Source organism: Dipodomys merriami, unplaced genomic scaffold (genome assembly GCF_024711535.1).
Source record: "Dipodomys merriami isolate MVZ:Mamm:240054 unplaced genomic scaffold, mDipMer1.0.p SCAF_163, whole genome shotgun sequence".
Classification (NCBI taxonomy): Eukaryota; Metazoa; Chordata; class Mammalia; order Rodentia; family Heteromyidae; genus Dipodomys; species Dipodomys merriami.
The window spans coordinates 1-19,371 of record NW_027202971.1 but is presented as its reverse complement, the minus strand read 5'-3'; the positions used below and the strand labels follow the sequence as shown (position 1 = coordinate 19,371).

Below are 19,371 nucleotides of genomic sequence, written 5' to 3'. Positions count from 1 at the left end.
TAAGTTGTTGGGTCTTCATCTAGAGCAGGAATCCTGAGGCACCAGTACCGATTGCCTTTACACGTGCTCCCACTGCTGTCCAGTACCTGCCATTGCAACTGACAAGAAATTAAACTCCTCATTTGTTGCTACAGTGCTTTCCTTGGTGTGTGAAAGTGAAGATACTGTGATTTATTTATTTTTAATTTTTCTCTTGTGGTGTTAAGCACACAGTCCATCACTGAGCTATCCCCTAGGCCTTCTTTTAGTTTTATTTTGAGACAAGGTCTCACTAAGTTGCTCAGATTGGCCTCAAACTTGTGATCCTTCTGCCTCCCAGGTAGCTGGGATTATAGACACACACCATTGCACTTAGCTACTGTGTGTTTTAAATGTACTTTTATTGAAGGGAGCTTTTCCTAGTAGCAGCACTACTGGATGTGCCTATTTTTTTAATTCTTGCCTTTGAAATTTAATATGCAAAACAAGCTTACCAAAGTGGGCTTGAGAGCAGTGCCATGCTGGCTGTGGTGCCAGTGGAATATAGCCTGTAAGATTTTTGCCTTGGTTTATTTACACAAGATCTCAGAATTAAAACAAGTATTTTTTTTAACCATCTCTTAGCAGCTAAAATAGACAAGATGGAACTTATTAGATGGTCTTCATTCTGAAGGGTTCCTTTTTGCGAAGCTACTTCAGTGATCTGAGTCTCTTTACTCTTTCCAGAACAGGCTCCTGCCTCTGGTGTCAGTGTGCATGGGACCTCCCTGCTGCCTCTTTGTGTGCTTCTCACAAGGCCTTTGCTTTCCTTTGAAGCCCTTGCCCCAGGACTTTCCTCTTGGGATACCATGCTTTATTCTAAGAAAGCAGTAGGTTACAAGGGAGTATTGTCCTGTTCAGTGTCACACTTTCACATGGGCTGTGGAAAGGAGGAAGATTGCTGATTCTCTTGCTTGAGGACGGTGAAGGGCTGCTGTGGAGCCCCTAATCATTTGTATGCATTCCTGTCAGTGAGGAGTGTGGCTGACTTAGAGGGAAGATCTTTGAATAGGGAGAAGGCCACAATAAATGGATGTTTGCCCTTTAGTGACCTTTCTCCCGGAGGACACCTAACTTAGGTTCAAAAGAAGAAAGAGTTCTTGCTTTTTGCAGTTTTCTATTAAATTTGAATTCCAGTTCCTGAAGCTGTAACCACAACTGTAGATTTGGATTAGATTCTTAGGAAAGCAGATGAAGTCAACAACCAAGGAGGCTATCCTATTAAGTTTTGAATTTTATCATATTATTGAGAAGCGTAAAGAATGTAGCAGAGAATTTAGAAATTCTTAAATTTACCTTTTAAATATCCCATGGTGACTTGTTTATACCTGGTTCGTAAACAAAGTAACTCTTCGAATGTACCACCAGCGGAGTGGGTGAAGACATAATTGTGCTTTCATTTCCCACGTTTTACCCAAGCTCTGCTCTACTTGGTGTCATTTGACCTTTGTTGTCATTTTCTCGTTGTCTGTAATTATCCGAACTGACAACCCAGGACAGCATGAACCACAGAATATTTAAGTTAATCCAAGTAATTGCAGCTGCTGAGTGGGTTTTAGTCCATGGTGGCCTCTTGGGTAGAGGAGGTGGGTGGGCTAAGAGATACATTTAGACTGATATCATGAGCCTGGTATGAAAAGGGTACCTTCTGGGTTTCCGGCAGATGATCTGAGTGCATAATGAGGGAACTCAGAGTGCCTGAGAGGCCTTCAAGGCCCTGGATCTCACTGTGATGTTTGTGTTGTCACTATTTCCTACTTTACTTACCTCTGAGCTGGTACAAACAACTTCATTTTAGAATGAAAATTAGTCCCTTTCAGTTTGAGATAAATTTTTACTCTTTCTTTCTTTCTTTTTTTTGTTTTTGGTCGGTCATGGGGCTTGAACGCTGGGCTTGGGTGCTATCCCTGCACTCTTCAGTGCACTCTTCAGCTCAAGGCGAGTGCTCTACCGCTTGAGCGACAGCACCACTTCCAGTTTTCTGGTGGTTAATTGGAGAGAAGAGTCTCACGGCTTTCCTGCCCAGGCTGGCTTTGAACAGTGATCCTCAGATCTCAGCCTCCTGAGTAGCTAGGATTACAGGCGTGAGCCACCGGCACCCGGCTACTCTTTGTTTCTTTTTTTGGGGGGGTCTGGTCGTGGGGTCTGAACTCTGGGCCTGGGCACTGTCCCTCAGCTCTTCAGCTCAAGGCAAGTGCTCTATCACTTGAGCCACAGCACCACTTCTGGCTTTTTTCGTTTTGCTTATGTGGTGCTGAAGAATCGAACCCAGGGCCTCATGCATGCAAGGCAAGCGCTCTACCACTGAGCCAACTTCCCAGCCCCTACTCTTTGTTTCTTAAGAGACTCAAAAGACAGAGACTGGGAGATAAAATGTTTTCCCCAACCTCTGCACCCACACATAGATAGTGTGAAAAGTCCCTGTTGGAAGAAATTAGAACTTTTGGGGCTCCTTCCCACCCTGTGTGAGAATGTGGATGGGAACCTTGCCCAGACACCTCTCACCTGTTCCAACAGAGGCCACTGCTGTGATTTCTTTAGCTCAATTTTATTTTTATTTTTATTTTTTGGTCCAGTCGTGGGGCCTGAACTCTGGGCCTGGGCGCTGTCCCTCAGCTCTTCAGCTCAAGGCTAGCGCTCTACCACTTGAGCCACAGTGCCACTTCCGGCTTTTTTCTTTTTGCTTATGTGGTGCTGAGGAATTGAACCCAGGGCCTTGAGCATGCAAGGCAAGCGCTCTACCACTGAGCCACCTTCCCAGCCCTAGCTCAATTTTTAAAATTCATTTAGTAAGGTTAATTCTTGGCCCTTGCTCATGGCAAATTATATGTCAGGTCAGAAGGTTGGCTCTGAAGACATGAACATTTGGTGAATTGTCACATTGTCTTTGCCATATATATACATATATGTGTGTGTGTATATATATATATATACACTATATATGTATGTATGTATGTATGTTTGTATGTATATACTATATGTGTGTGTGTGTGTGTATATATGTCAGCAAAGATTAAAAGATTATTCTGAGAGTTGGGCCACTTTTTTTTTTTTTTTTTGTCGGTCGTGGGGCTTGAACTATGGGCCTGGGCGCTGTCCCTCAGCTCTTCAGCTCAAGGCGAGCGCTCTACCACTTGAGCTACAGCGCCACTTCCGGTTTTCTGGTGGTTTATTGGAGATAGGAGTCTCACAGTCTCTCCTGCCCAGGCTGGCTTTGAACCGCGATCCTCAGATCTCAGCCTCCTGAGTAGCTAAGATTACAGTTGTGAGCCACCAGCGCCCCGGCCTGAATTTTTTTGAGTAGTTTGTTGGAGATAATAGTCTCATGGACTTTCCTGCCCAAGCTGGCAGATCTAGGCCTCCTGAATAGCTAGGATTATAGGTGTGAGCCACCAATGCCCAGTCTACCTTTGAAGTCATCAAAGCGGTTGCATACACTTAATGTCAAGTAGCCATTTTGGGATGGAGGGAAGATGATAGTTTTAGAGGACTATTAACTATTCTAATTTGTGCTGATATACTTCACTTATCAATATAACATTTTTTGGCTGCATGCATTTTACACTCCATCCTGCCTCACATGTTTTCCATTTTTTCCTTTTTCAACAGACTAGCTCATGTCCTCTGCCTACCTTCACCCTTTTATGTATAGCATCCATCCTCACCCACTCCTCGCAATTCCATCTTCTTCCTTTCTCCATTACCCCTTTTGTTCATCCTTTGGCAGAAGGGTACTGGTGGCTCTGCATGCCGCTCTCTCTCCTCTTGTGCTGGCATGTCATGGTGGCACTGTTGTGTTTTCTTCCTCTTCCTTTTTACTAACAGACGCAGACCAAACTGGAGCATGCCCGCATTAAGGAGCTTGAACAGAGCCTACTCTTTGAAAAGACCAAAGCTGACAAACTCCAGAGGGAGTTAGAAGACACTAGGGTAATGGTTTTCACTACTTAATGAAGCAGCCCCATGCGTGTGAATGGTGGACACTTCGGGTGACCTGCCTTGCTATCAGCCTGAGCCTTGACCCAGTGGTTCAACCTGAGTTTGCTCTCAGTATTGCTCAGATCTTTATATGCACAGGGAAGGCACAGGTATTCTTTTGATCTTTTGTCTGAAGTGAAGAACTCATTCCTTTGGTTAACCCAACTAAAATGGAAGATAAGAAACTTTACAACTACATAGACAATATGAATTCCACAATTGCACTTGAGATTCTTTTATTAATTCTTTGAAACACTTTTCTTCAGTTTTCCACAAGCAGTCAATTGTCCTCTTGTTCTCATATTCCTAGTTAATGGGTTTCTAAACAATTTATGTTTATTTCTTGCCTTTCCCCTACACTGTTGGGGAGAGGAAATGGAAACATTGGCTCTTTTTAATTTGACTTAAGAACTTTAGCCTTAATGATAGCTGATTTTTCTTCATATCTACCTCTTTTGTGTCGCCCACAAAATTGACATCTCAGTAGTTAGGAAGGACATATATGTTGGGAACAGAATAACTTCTTACTGTCCCCAGTTCAATATGTAACTTTGGCCCTTGGAGCCTGTTTTTGTTCACTTACATATTGAACACCTGTGTATGCTTATATCATGCCATGTACCAGTGCTTTGCAAGTACTATTCTCACCACAACCCTAGTAGTAAAGAATATTCCCCTTTTGTATCTGATACTGAGCACAGAGAGGTTAATTTGCTCAAGGCCACAAACTCAGAGTAATAGAGGAGCCAGGATTTGCATTTAGGCCTTTTGCCTCTAATCTGTGCTCTTAACCACCATCAGATGGAGTTTATTGTGCTGAAAGAGGTAACTGGAGTCACATAATAAAATATTCACATATAACCTTTACATCATGAATTTGACTGTGATTGTCCTTAACTTTAAAGTTTCAAAAGTTCTTATTTGATCAAATTTGTTGTCCTGATTTTTTTTCAAATCACTAGTATTCGTACAAATTTGTTGAGAAATCATTGATCTAAAAATCTAGAAAATAGAGTAATCTTTCTCAATCATGTTTTTTTTTGGTGGGGGGTGGGGGGAGGTCCGGTCGTGGGGCCTGAACTCTGGGCCTGGGCGCTGTCCCTCAGCTCTTCAACTCAAGGCTAGTGCTCTACCACTTGAGCCACAGCGCCACTTCTTTTTTCTTTTTTTCTTTTTGCTTATATGGTGCTGAGGAATCGAACCCAGCACCTCAGGCATGCAAGGCAAGCACTCTACCACTGAGCCACCTCCCAACCCTCAATCATGTTTTTATTGAAAAGGTTTTTAGTCAATAAAAAAGGTTTTTTATTGAAAAGGTTTTTAAATGACTTCTCCTGTATTCGGTAAGAAAAAGAAAGAAGCATAATTTTGGTGCTGTTTCTTCATTGTCTGAGACCCAAAAAGTTGATCTGGGAAATAAAAGGGACTGATAAGATGTGTAGATCCTTTGATGCAACTGGATGATGACATAAAAATATTTGTGCTTTTCACTTCTAAACTCCTCTCCCATATCTTAGTTTTGTCAGCAACTAAATTTGATGCTTTCTTTTTATTATTTAATTAATTAATTTTTGTGCAGGTCCTGGGGTTTGAAATCAGGGCCTAGGCGCTATCCCTGACTTTTTACTCAAGGCTGGTACTCTACCACTTGAGCCACAGTTCCACTTCTGGCTTTTTGGTAGATAATTGGAGGTAAGATTTTCACAAGCAAGAAGGGCTGTCATTGAACCATGATCCTCAGATCTTAGCCTCCCGAGTGGCTAGGTTTACAGGCGTGAGCCACTGGCACCTGGTTTCTTTTTTGCTTTAGATAAAAAGGCATCTATCTAAGACATGGCTCAACCAACTATTTAAAATTAAAACTTACATCTTCCCATAAAAAAGCCCTGTGTTGTCTTCTGTTATTGGTATTCATTCTTAGATTGCCAAGTATGAAATAACCAGTGACCCATGGTAAGTTTCATATCACTCCATTCCTTCTTAGGAGGTGCTTAAAATTCTTTTTAGCCAGGGAATACAATTTATGAACATTGCTTGATGCTGTAGAAATAGGAAGAAGAATAAGCTATGCCTCTTGCCTTTTAGTTTTGACCAATGGCAGGGAAAATAAAATTTCAAATTGAAGTGTAGTTCCTTAGTTAGGCTGTTCCTTAGTTAGGAGAGAGTGCCTATAAGGTCCTGAGTCCAGACCACAGTACTACCAAAAAAGAAGTGCTATTACATATGTGAAAATGCCACATAAAATATAGTCATGTTGGGGCTAAGAAAGTGGCGTAGTGGTAGAGTGCTTGCCTAGCATGCATGAAGCCCTGGGTTCAATTCCTTAGTACCACATACACAGCAAAAGCTGGAAGTGGTGCTGTGGTTCAAATGGTAGAGCGCTAGCCTTGAGCACAGAGAAGCTCAGGGACAGTACCCAGGCTCTGAGTTCAAGCCCCAGGACTGGAAAAAGAAAGAAAGAAAAAAAGAAAGGAGAGAGAGAAAGAAAGACAAGAAAGAAAGGAAGAGAAAAGAAAAGATAGGTATTCATGTTGCTTGGTTGCTTAGCTACCTGGGAGATTAGGAAGGTTGTGTTGAGGACAGCATGGACAGATGTTTAAGACCCCTTCTCATCAGTAATAGGAGCGGTGGCATATGCCTGGTATCCAAGCTACATGGCAGGCTGAGATCAGGAGGATTGCAGTTCAAGGCCAACTTGGGCAGGAAGTCCTCGAGGTTCCATTTCAAATAAGAAGGTAGGCATGGTAGTGCATGCCTGTCATCCCTGTTAAAACAAACAGAAAATAGGCAAATTGTGCAGTACTGGTGCCTCCTAGACAAAAACCAAGACCTCATCTCAAAATAACCAGTGCAGGAAGGTCTTGATGCATGGCTCAGAAGTAGAGCTACTTACTACCTAGCAAACATGAGACCTTGAGTTCATACCCCAGTACTGTCCCCACAAAAGAGTCGTGTTAATATTTTCATTTACTTTTTACTTGGCATTCTCTCAATTTGCCTTGTTACCTAGAACTAGTACCCCCACTGGACTGCAGCAGTGTGTTTTTGTTTTTGTTTTTGTTTTTGTCAGTTGTGGGGCTTGAACTCTGGGCCTGAGCGCTGTCCCTCAGCTCTTCAGCTCAAGGTGAACATTGTACCACTTGAGCCACAGTGCCACTTCTGGTTTTCTGGTGGTTCATTGGAGATACGAGTATCACAGTCTCTCCTGCCCAGGCTGGCTTTGAACCACGGTCCTCAGATCTCAGCCTCCTGAGTAGCTAGGATGACAGGTGCAGGGGTTTTTATTATTATTATTATTTGTATCTTATTTAGGCAGCAAACTTGTGGACTCTTACTCCCTTAATTAATAGCATAAGAATTAATTAACACCTTTAACCTGAAGCCTCTATAATGACCCTGAGGAACAGTGATTTTATTCAGCTCTAGGATTCTGAGTGGTTGATTATGCAGTTTCAGAGACCCTCATACTTTTTTGTCCTCTTTTTCCTAGATGTCTTATCAGTATTAGAATGTGTGTCCTGGGCAGAGAAAACTTGTCTGTATTTTCTGTCCCAATATAGGCAGTGTGGGAGAGGAGTCTGAAATTGGAGTAGTTCTGATCCTTGAAATTTGGGATCACTGATATTTATGAATTACTTGTGTTCCCTTTTATTTCCCAGGTCAATCAAATGATTTTAATACCAGAAGCTACCCTTTTTCATGTATTCCATGTACTGAGCTAATTGCCTCAGTAGCAGTGGGGAATAATTTTCTAAGACTAAAATGATATGCAGGTTAAGCTCGGGGGTGTTTATTTAAAAACCTCCAGATCTCAAAAAGAATAAAAATATGTGGTAATATATGGGACTTTGCATTTTAGGTGTACATTTGAGGTGATTATATATACTCTAGTGTTGAGAACCACTGGGTTAGGAAATGAGGTTGAGGTACAGACATCAAAATGCTGATACAATTATAAAGTCCATAAAGGAGTCCTTCTGTACGATTCTAATGCTTATTGCAGGTAAGTAGTCCTTCTTTGTCATTTAAAGAAAAGTTAGTAATTCTCTATCCAGTTGAGGCCTTTATTCTATGGGCAGCATATTATTCACTGGAGTACATGATAGTAATACCAGTGTTAGCCAATGGAAGGGTCATTCCAGCCACATGTGCAGAATTTATGATTTTATACTACCCACATTAACTGTTCGGTAAGGTACAGTTGAAAACTTTGTTGTTGGTGGTGGTGGTCGTGGGGCTTGAACTCAGGGTCTGTTGAACTCAGGCACTGTTCCTAAGGTCTTTTGTTCAAGGTTAGCTCTCTACCACTTTGAGTTGAGCCACAGAGCTACTTCCAGTTTTTGGGTGGTTAATTGGAGATCAGAGTCTTAAGGGGAATTTTCTGCTCTGGCTGGCTTCGAACCACAATACTCAGATTTTAGCCTCCTGAGTAGCTGGATGACAGGCATGATTCACTGCCACCTGGCCACAGTTGAAATTTTAATAATAGTTTATCTAAAATACAATTTCATCATGAAAAGATTATTAACATTAAAATTGTTAATAAGGTATCAGATGCAGTTGCCTTATACCTATAATCCTAGCTATTTCAGAAGGCTGAGATCTGAGAATCTCAGTTTGGACACAGCCCAGGCAAATAAACTCAAGAGACTTATCTCCAAATAACCCTAAAAAAAAGTGGAGATAGCCGGGCACCAGTGGCTCACACTTGTAATCCTAGCTACTCAGGAGGCTGAGATGTGAGGATCACAGTTCAAAGCCAGCCCAGGCAGGAAACACCATGAGACTTTTTTTTTTTTAGGTCGGTCGTGGGGCTTGAACTCTGGGCTTGAGCGCTGTCCCTGCTCTCTTCAGCTCAAGGCGAGCACTCTACTGCTTAAGCCACAGTGCCACTCCCGGTTTTCCAGTGGTTTATTGGAGATCAGAGTCTTCTGACTTTCCTGCTTGGGCTGGCTTTGAACCACGATCCTCAGATCTCAGCCTCCTGAGTAGCTAGGATTACAGGCGTGAGCCACTGGCACCCGGCTGAAGGAGATGTGTGCTTTTTTTATTTTGGTGGGGGGGGGTCAGTTGTGGGGCCTGAACTCTGGGCCGGGCGCTGTCAGCTCAAGGCTAGCGCTCTACCACTTGAGCCACAGCGTCATTTCTGGATTTTTCTGCTTATGTGGTGCTGAGAAATCGAACCCAGGTCCTCATGTATGTGAGGCAAGCACTCTACCACTGAGCACCTTCCCAGACTACGCCCCCCCCCCCCCCCCGTCCCCCGCCTCTGCCCCGTGAGACTCTTATCTCTAATAAAGCACTAGAAAACCAGAAGTGGCACTATGGCTCAAGTGGTAGAGCGCTCGCCTTGAGTTGAAGAGCGCAAGGACAGCACCCAAGCTCAGAGTTCAAGCCCCATGACCAACAAAAAAAAAAGTGGAGATATGGTTCAGGTAGTAGAGTGCCAGCCTTGAGCAAAAAAGCCAAGTGAGAGTGAGAAGTCCTGGGTTCAAGCCTCAGTACTGGCTTTAAAAGAAAAAATATGTATGTGTGTGTGTGTACATATCTACATATATATATATATATATATACACACACACCTGTATCTACATATATAATTATATATGTGTGTATATATATATATATATATATATATATATAGTTCTTTTTTCTCTTATGTTCTCAAAACCTGATGTCACATCAGATGAAATGAGCCACATTTTAGTCCTTAGGGTTGTATGTGGCCAGTACATCATCAAGCACAGGTACAGAAGCATTTATGCAGCCTGGGCAGTGAGGAGTAGAAAAACTAGCCAAGTAAGGAGCGGATATAACTGGGAAGTGTTATCTTACTATCAGTTAATGGTTACTTTCCTGACTTCAGCTTCTTTAGAGGAAAAGCAAGTATTACTGGAGTAAATTAAGCTCAGTATCCATTTTTAGATTCTTTTAAGCATCTCAAAGTTGTAGAAATTTGCCGAAGTTTGTAATTTTAAATTGGAGCTACCAGAATTGGGCTTAAGCCATTGTCACAGTGATTAATTCATAAACATTTATAAGTTTGGTCTGGGAAGGTGACTCAGTGGGAGAGTGCTTGCCTCACATGCATGGGGCCCTGGGTTCAATTCCTCAACACCACATAAGCAAAAAAAGCTGGAAGTGGCGTTGTGGCTCCAGTGGTAGAGTGCTAGCCTTGAGCTGAAGAGCTGAGGGACAGCACCCAGGCCCAGAGAAAAAAACAACATTAAGTTTGTAAAGATCTTCACTGTCAAAAGAAAGTTTATCAGTGCTTTGTTATTTAAATGAACTTTTTTTCTTTGGACTGCTGTTAATAGGTGGCTACTGTGTCAGAAAAGTCTCGTATAATGGAACTAGAAAAAGACCTAGCATTGAGAGGACAGGAAGTAGCTGAGCTCCGAAGAAGGCTAGAGTCCAGTAAACCTGTTGGAGATGTGGATATGTCGCTGTCCCTTTTGCAAGAAATAAGCTCTTTGCAAGAAAAGTTAGAATCCACCCATACTGACCACCAGAAAGAAATAACTTCACTGAAGGATCATTTTGGATCTCGGGAAGAGACATTTCAGAAGGAAATAAAGGCTCTGCATGTAGCCACAGAGAAGCTTTCCAAAGAGAATGAGTCCTTGAGAGGCAAGCTTGACCATGCTAACAAGGAGAACTCAGATGTGATAGCTCTGTGGAAGTCTAAGCTAGAAACCGCCATCGCATCCCACCAGCAGGCAATGGAGGAGCTGAAGGTGTCCTTTAGCAAAGGGGTTGGAACAGAGACGGCCGAGTTTGCTGAGTTAAAGACACAAATAGAGAGATTGAGACTAGATTACCAGCATGAAATAGAAAGTCTGCAGAATAAACAAGACTCTGAACGGTCTGCTCATGCTAAAGAGATAGAAGCTCTGAAGTCTAAACTGATGGCAATCATTAAGGAAAAGGAGGACAACCTGGAGGCCATCAAATCTAGACTGGACAAAGCCGAAGACCAGCATCTAGTGGAAATGGAAGACACATTAAACAAATTGCAGGAGGCTGAAATAAAGGTAAAAGAGCTAGAGGTTCTGCAAGCCAAGTGCAATGAACAAGCCAAAGTCATTGGTAATTTTACATCACAGCTCAAGGCTGCTGAAGAAAAGCTCTTGGATCTTGATGCACTTCGGAAAGCCAGTTCCGAAGGTAAATCGGAAATTGAGACCCTTAGACAGCAGCTTGAGGCAGCTGAGAAACAGATTAAAACTTTAGAGATTGAAAAGAATGCCGAAAGTGGCAAGGTTTGTATTGACAATCCTCCATCCTTTCTTTTCTTTTCTGTTGTTATTCTTGTTTTGCGTTGTTACTTTTGAGTTGAGGTCATTCACCCCAAATTGCTGATTTCATGGAAACAAATTGCATGGCCCATCCAGTTGAGTATCTTCTAAGGATCTCAATATGGTTTCATCTGAGGAGATTAGAGAAAATAATGGTCTGATCAGATGTGGATTTATATTGATGTCCTAGAATCTGGTTCCTTTATCCCTGGGTAGTGAGGTTGACCTCTGTTTAAGCTTAATGTCCCAGAGACCCTGGTGTGAAGGTAAATGTGTGAGTGACATCGAAATTCATAAGATTGGCTGGCATGGTGGTTCATGCCTGTGATCCAGCATTCAAAAGACTGAGGCAAACGGATTGTAAATTTAAAGCCTACTCAGATTATTCAGCAAGACTGTGTTTCAAAAAAAAAACACCAAAATCATATGAAGTCATTTCTTTAGTTTACACCCACATCATATAAAAGTGTAATAAGAACTCTGTTTTCAACTACTGTAAATTAACACAGTGTGATGAGTAACATTCACAGCAGATGAAAGGTCAAGAGCCCAGTGGCTTTTGCATTCCTACTTTGTTTTCATTGGAGTTTCTTCCATGCCACATTGAAGACAATATCCTCTTTTTGAGGAAAATCTGGGAAATGGAGCTATGGCTCAAGTGGTAGAGCACCAGCTTTGAGCAGAAACACTAAGGGAAGGCATCCAGACCCTGAGTTAAGTCCTGACACTGGGACAGAAAAAAAAGTGTATTTGAAGGACAACTGGTTAAGTACATTTTGTCAAGGCATGGGGCAGCATACAGAACTTTCGCTGATAGCATAACAAGTGCTTTTAAGGAAAGTCACTTGATTGAGGTTTTTCTCCCAGTCCTGTCACTAGTTGAGGTACTTGTTCTGATGCTGACTGTTGTGAGCTTTCTGCAAGACAAGCTGCTCTATTGGCAGAGATGGAAGTGTTACGATGGACAGATGAGGACAAATAGCAAAACTAGCTACAGGAAATTTTTCTCTGATTTCCTCATGTGATTCTGAAATACCAGTTAAAACAAAAGTTAATCAGAAGAGACTCTGTAGCTGATGGTTGGGCTGCTTTTTCATATTATGATTTAATGAGCTGGATGCTGGTGGCTCAGGCCCAGATCTCAGAAAACTGAGATCTGAGGATCACAGTTCAAAGCCAGTCCAGGCAGAAAAGTCCCTGTGAGACTCTTATCTCCATTTAACTGTTGAAAATTGGTGCTGTGGCTCAAATGGTAGAGTGCTAGCCTTGAGTACAAAGAGGCTCAGGGACAGTGCCCTGAGTTCAAGCCCCACAACCGACCCCCCAAAAAAAATTAATGAAAACTGAGTTCTGATGGCTATTTTCTAGTATATTTAAAAATTTTAAATATTTTATATGCCAAAAGTATGGTGAATAATACAGACCACTAGGGCTGGGAAGGTGGCTCAGTGGTAGAGTGCTTGCCTTGCATGCATGAGGCCCTGGGTTCCATTCCTCAGCACCACATAAGCAAAGAAATCTGGAAGTGGTGCTGTGGCTCAAGTGGTAGAGCGCTAGTCTTGAGCTGAAGAGCTGAGGGACAGCGCCCAGGCCCAGAGTTCAGGCCCTATGACTGACCCCCCCCCCCAAAAAAAAAATACTCTTATAATATACCCGCCATTTCTATCTTAAGGACTTTGGGGAGGAGGGAATTGAGTAATGAGCCTAGAGCCCTTGAGCATGCTAACAAGCATGGCTCTTTATATCCCCAGCATTAAGATTTTTGAACTCTAGAAATAAATGGGCCAAGTATTGAAATGTATCTTTAACTTTCTAAAAATAGCCATTAGACAATCATATCTAGAATTGATTCTTTAAAAAGTTACTGGATTCTTAGAATTAAAAAAAAAAACTTTTTATTCCTTTCAGTTTTGTTTTGTTGTGTTTGTTTCTCATAGATTTTTTTTTACATTTGTTTGTTTTTCTTTATCATTCTTTTTTGTTTCCTTTTCATTCATTTGCTTCTATACCATGTAATTCTGTATGTTAGGCTAGTAGCATTACCAAAGAGCTCCAGGGGCAAGAGCTAAAGCTTACTAACCTTCAGGACAATTTGAGTGAAGTCAGCCAAGTCAAAGAGGCTTTGGAAAAAGAACTTCATATTTTGGTAAGTACCTGTTGGGTATCTGAAAATCAGGGTTTCTGGCTATTTCCTGTTTAAAAAAAAGTCCATAAAGAGATACTGCAGCTATTTCTTTTCTCCTTCAAAATCTTGATTTAAATTGAGTACATTAGTTACTGACTGATAAATACCTGTGGGAGCATGCCTGTAATCTTAGCACTTGGGAGGCTGAGACAGGAGGATCGAGAATTTGAGGCCAACTTCAGTTTCATAGTGAGACCCAGTCTCATAAAACAAAAACCAGCCAAACAACCAAACAGACCTTCAGGGGAATCTGATCAGGACTCACTAGCAGTAAAGGTAGGTATTACTTTCCTTTCTTCTTTTCATCTTTTCCTTGCCTCTGATAGAGCACTGCTTTGAAACGTCATTGATCAGTTTTACTGAACACAGACAATCACAGTTACACATCCAGCATGGTTGGGTTTCATTCATGTTGACTTTGGGGACCAGGCACCCCACTCCCATCTCTTCACCCCACTCCCCACACCCGCCATCTTGGACTCAGGGCAATCTGTTGATGAGGCAGGATGTTATATCATGTATTTAAAGCTTAATTGTCTTATACCTTAGGAAATTACTTTTCCTTTCTACATTTTTTTTTCCTAGAGAGACATTTTTTAAAAATCTTTTCTCAACATTTTCCTTTCCAATTTTTTTACATCAAAACCCAACTTTGTATAAGGCTGATCATTGTGAATAGTGAACTGTGGGTCCCCCTGTAGCATGGAGAGGAAAGATACAAGCTTACAGAGAAACTAGATAGGAGAAACCATACTTCCTCCACTTACCTTGCATTTCTCAACTTACTAGATATTTTTGCTAATGACAGTGGTGGATCAAGGTGAATACCTTAAAAAAAAAACAAAAACTTAGTGGCTGGGTGCCAGTGGCTTAGGCCTATAATTGTAGCTACTCAGAGGGCTGAGATCTGAGGATCATGGTTCAGAGCCACCCAGGGCAGGAAAGTCTGTGAGACTCTTATCTCCAATAAACCACCAGAAAACCAGAAGTGGTACTGTGGCTCAAGTGGTAGAGTGCTTGCCTTGAGCTGAAGAGCTAAGGGACAGCACTCAGGCCCAGAGTTTAAGCCCCACGACCACCACCACCACCACTAACAACAACAAAAAACACACAAAAAAACCCAGTGGTAATCATATAGTTGTGTTGTTCAGTAGTAGCTATTTCAATTATTTAAGTAAAATTCAAAATTCTATTTATCTGATGTGTCTGGTATATAATATTTTTGCTATTAAATTTTGAGGAAAAATTGGCTTGGGAATCGCCATTCTGTGTTTTGATGCCCTTAACCTGTGAACCTTTTCAGTTTAAAAAATTGTGGACTCATGTTCATACTACACTAAGACTCAAATCTAGTTCAAGCTTCTCAGGATATAAAACTTCTCAGAAATATAAAGAATTCAGCATTGGAGATTTAGCTCAGTGGAAGAACACTTGCCTGGCCCAAGTAAACAAGATCTGAGTTCAGTCCTCAGCTCTGGAAAAAATGGGGGGGGAGGGGGGCAGAAATCCAGAACTCTGTTGTCTCAGGAAGATTTCTGAAGAGAAGGTCGCTATTAGAGGGTCAGCACCATGACAAAGCTTGCACATGCACCACTGTATTACATGTACTTGTGTATACTTACGCAAGCGTACATGTTCATACATGTGTATATAGGCATACATGCATGCTCATACACAGCACATGCACAAATTATAAATGCATATATGCGCATTGCACTGTATGCATTTGGTAGTTAATTAGTTAAGTATGTTAATTTAACCAAACAAAATCAGCCACAAAAAGTAAATAGTATTGTAGTTATTACCAGTAGACACTCTTTATCTTAATGTTTTGAAATCCTTATATTGTGAATATCTGGTTCTTTCTCTTTAGAAAGAAAAGTTTGCTGATGCTTCAGAAGAGGCAGTCACTGTTCAGAAAAGTATGCAAGGTATGTTTTACTGAAGTCAGAACAGAACATGTCTTGCTCTCACTGTGGCTGCTCTCTTGAGTGCAGAATAGACACTACCTTTAGTCAAGTCTTACAGTCCTAAATTTTTCAGCACGCAGGAATATTGCATTCCATAGGCTTCCAGAAGCCTCAAACTCCTCATTCTTTCTTCTCTTTTCCCATATTAAAATGTAAGTATTCCTGGGGAATGTATTAATTAAGCTTTCATCATTGACAGCTCTCTTGAATTTCAGTTGGAATAAGAGATATGTGAAAAAGGCATGCCCGGGCCTGTTTGGCATACAGCTGTGGGGAGGTGGCAGAGAGGCTTACTTGCTTCATTGGTGGTGTACACAGGTGTGCTTCTTAATGGGACTTTTTAGTATTCCTGTATTCTTAGGTCTCACAAGTGTATGATTTGATTGGGTTGTAAGTCAGACAAGTTCTAGTGACTTAAATATGAAACACATTAAACTTTCAACTTTATCTTAAATAGAAACTGTAAATAAATTACACAAAAAGGAAGAAGAGTTTAACATGCTGTCTTCTGAATTGGAGAAGTTGAAAGAAAATTTAACAGGTAAGGAGATTTCTCTGGTGACTAATGATTATGTACAGTAGGTTTGCTAGGATTGAGATAGTTGTCATTTGTTAGAATAACAGATCTACTGTACAGGCATAACTGCTTCACTCATTATGGTTATATAATATTTGAGATCTGCAATTCTCAGCAAGTCCTCGTTTCTGTTTTCAAAAAGAGAATTTAACACATCCCATCACTCCTGCTATCTTTTCTTTTTTGTCGGCCATGGGACTTGAACTCTGGGCCTGGGCACTGTCCCTCAGCTCTTCAGCTCAAGGCCAGCTCTCTACCACTTGAGCCACAGTGCCACTTCTAGTTTTCTGGTGGTTAATTGGAGATAAGAATCTCCTGCCTGGGCTGGCTTTGAACCATGATCCTCAGATCTCAACCTTCTGAATAGCTAGGATAACAGGCATGAGCCACTGGCACCTGGCCACTCCCGCTATCTTTGATCCGAGTCAAAAGGGTCTTATATATGAGTAACCTTAACAGCTGACCATTCACTTCCTGTCTTTGTTCCCACTTCCTTCTGTACTCAACACAGCAGATAGAGTGATCCTTTTTATCTTTTTTAGAATTTTATTTTGAGGAAGGCTCTGTAGCCGAGTCTGTTCCTGAACTTTCCATGGATCCTCTTGCTGCCTCTTAAAATCACAGCTGCAGTCAGATCATGTCACTTCTCTGCCCAAGATTGTTCAGTGGTTCCCATCTCACTCTGTCTTACCCTCATCAAGCCCCATTGCCTGGAGGCTTTCAACCTAGACTGTCCTTCCCCTTGCTCATTCCACTCTGGCCACATCCACCTCCTGGTGATAGGGACACTTCAGTCATGGTTCTGCCCCACAGCTTTTGCCTTTGCCTTTCTGTCTTCCCTCCTTTGTTTCATATATTTACTTAAGTGTCACTTATCTCAGAGGGGCTACTTCTAAGATCTGCATGTCTTTCCCCTTCTTTCATTTTTTCTCTCTTAGCACTTATCTCTGTTACATTTTTTTTTGTTGTTGTTGTTACATTATTCTTTATCCTTTTGGTGTCTTGTCTTTGCTAAAGTGTGATTTCCTTGAGGTTAGGGATTGGCACCTGTGTGATTTCCTTGAGGGTTAGGGATTGGCACCTGCCAATATCCCTAGTGCAAGATGTATCCAATAAATGTTTCTTGCTCTTAATACAGAGGTGCTATTTTTATAAATTTTATTATTAAGTAGTTGTACAAAGAGGTTACAGTTCTGTAAGGTATGTTATGAGTACAATGCATCTTGGTCAGAAGTGCTATTTTTGTGTATTCAGATATGGAGGCCAAATTTAGAGAGCAGGATGAAAGAGAAGAACAGTTGATAAAGGCAAAGGAAAAACTGGAAAATGACATTGCAGAAATAATGAAGATGTCAGGAGATAATTCTTCTCAGCTGACAAAAATGAATGATGAGTTGCGTCTGAAAGAAAGGTATGTAGATATGTTGATGGTTAGGCTTGGCCGTGTCTAGATATTGAGAAGACATAGGCTCCGGGTTGTTGTCTCTTCCCCTCCCCGTCCCCCGGCCAATCACGGGACTTGAACTTTGGGCCTGGGCACTGTCCCTCAGCTGCTTTTGCTCAAGGCTGGTGCTCTACCACTTGAGTCATAGTGCCCTTCCGGCTTTTTCTGTGTATGTAGTGCTAAGGAATCAGACACAGGCTTTCATGCATGCTAGGCAAGCATTCTATCACTGAGCCACATTCCCAGCCCCAGGGTTGTTGTCTTTTATACTTTCCTATCTCCCCCCTCCTTTCCCTTGATTTTGCTCTTGCTTTTGTGCTTGTAATGCTGGGATTGAACCCAGTTCCTTGCATATATGAGGCAAGCATTCTGCCACTGAGCTAAACTACATGTCCCTACCCTCTGTTTCTTCCTGTTATTGCTTTATTGTGTACTTAACTGCTTAACATTCTAAAATGGACTTTGCCTATCTCTCATCAAAATATATTGGTGCCCAGCTTTTATTTTTACTTTTTTTTCTTTTCTTTTCTTTTTTTTTTTTTTGTCGGTTGTGGGGCTTGAACTCTGGGCTTGGGCTCTGTCCTGCGCTCTTGAGCTCAAGGCTAGCACTCTATGGCATGAGCCACAGGACCACTTCCGGTTTCCTAGTGGTTTATTGGCGATAAGAGTCTCATGGACCTCCCTGCCCAGGCTGGCTTTGAACCTTGATCCTCAGATCTCAGCCTCCTGAGTAGGTAGGATTACAGGGTGAGCCACTGGTACCGGCTTTTTCTTTTTTTTTTTGGTCAGTTGTGGGGCTTAAACTCTGGGCCTGGGCACTGTCCCTCAGCTCTTCAACTCAATGCTAGCACTCTACCACTTGAGCCACAGTGCCACTTCTGGTTTTCTGTTGGTTAATTGGAGATAAGAGTCTCACAGATTTTCCTGCCTGGGCTGGCTTTGAACCACGATCCTCAGATCTCAGTCTCCTGAGTAGCTAGAATTACAGGCATCAGCTACTGGCACACAGCTATTTTAAATTGTGTGTGTGGGGGGGAGGGGGGGTGGGTAGGTGTGGGTGTGTGTGGGTGTGGTACTGAAGATTCAACTCAGGGCCTCAAACATGCAAATGCTCCACCATTTCCCTCAATTCTATTTCCTTTAGTATATTTTTCACTCATTTTTCCTTATATTTTTTTTTTTGGGGGGGGTCCGGTTGTGGGGCCTGAACGCTGGGCCTGGGCACTGTCCCTCAGCTCTTCAGCTCAAAGCTAGCGCTCTCCACTTGAGCCACAGCACCACTTCCGGCTTTTTTTCTTTTTTGCTTATGTGGTGCTAAGGAATGGAACCCAGGGTCTCATGCATGCAAGGCAAGTGCTCTATCACTGAGCCACCTTCCCAGCCCCATCATTTTTCCTTATTGATATACTAATATAAGACAATAAACAATTCACTTTCATAGTGTAATAGTTGTTACCTGAATAATGTTTAACTACCACAGTTGTTAAAATTATTCTTCAGGCAAGTCATTTTTTTATCTGCCTTGATTTCAGGGATTATTATTCAAATTATATAACCAATTGTTTCACAAATTATATAACCATTAATAAATTGTTGTTCTTGGTGGTGTATACCTGTAATCCTTGCTACTCAGGAGGCTGAGATCTGAGGATTATGGTACAGAGCCAGCTTTGGCAGGAAGGTCTGTGAGACTCTTACCACCAATTAACTGTCAAAAAGCCAGAAGTGGAGTTGTGGATTAAATGATAGATACTAGCCTTGAGTGTAAAAACTCAGAGACAATGCCCAGTGCCCTGAGTTCAAGCAACAGGACCAACACACAAAAAAAGTATATTTCTTGTGGGCATGGTGGTACATACCTATAATCCCAGCATTCAAGAGACTGAAATGGGAGAATTGTA

The 19,371-nt window shown here is 41.8% G+C and overlaps 1 protein-coding gene across 1 annotated transcript in view; it reads left to right on the top strand.

Annotated features, from left to right (window-relative positions):
• Clip1 (CAP-Gly domain containing linker protein 1) overlaps positions 1–17,477 on the top strand; it is a 58,927-nt gene extending 41,450 nt beyond the window's left edge. Inside the window, exons 11-16 of the mRNA XM_070024785.1 lie at positions 3,844–3,948; positions 10,314–11,258; positions 13,324–13,440; positions 15,353–15,410; positions 15,907–15,990; positions 17,281–17,477. Coding sequence (XP_069880886.1) covers positions 3,844–3,948; positions 10,314–11,258; positions 13,324–13,440; positions 15,353–15,410; positions 15,907–15,990; positions 17,281–17,477 — 1,506 coding nt within the window. The remainder of the gene's footprint in view (positions 1–3,843; positions 3,949–10,313; positions 11,259–13,323; positions 13,441–15,352; positions 15,411–15,906; positions 15,991–17,280) is intronic.
• The last annotated feature ends 1,894 nt before the right edge of the window (positions 17,478–19,371 follow it).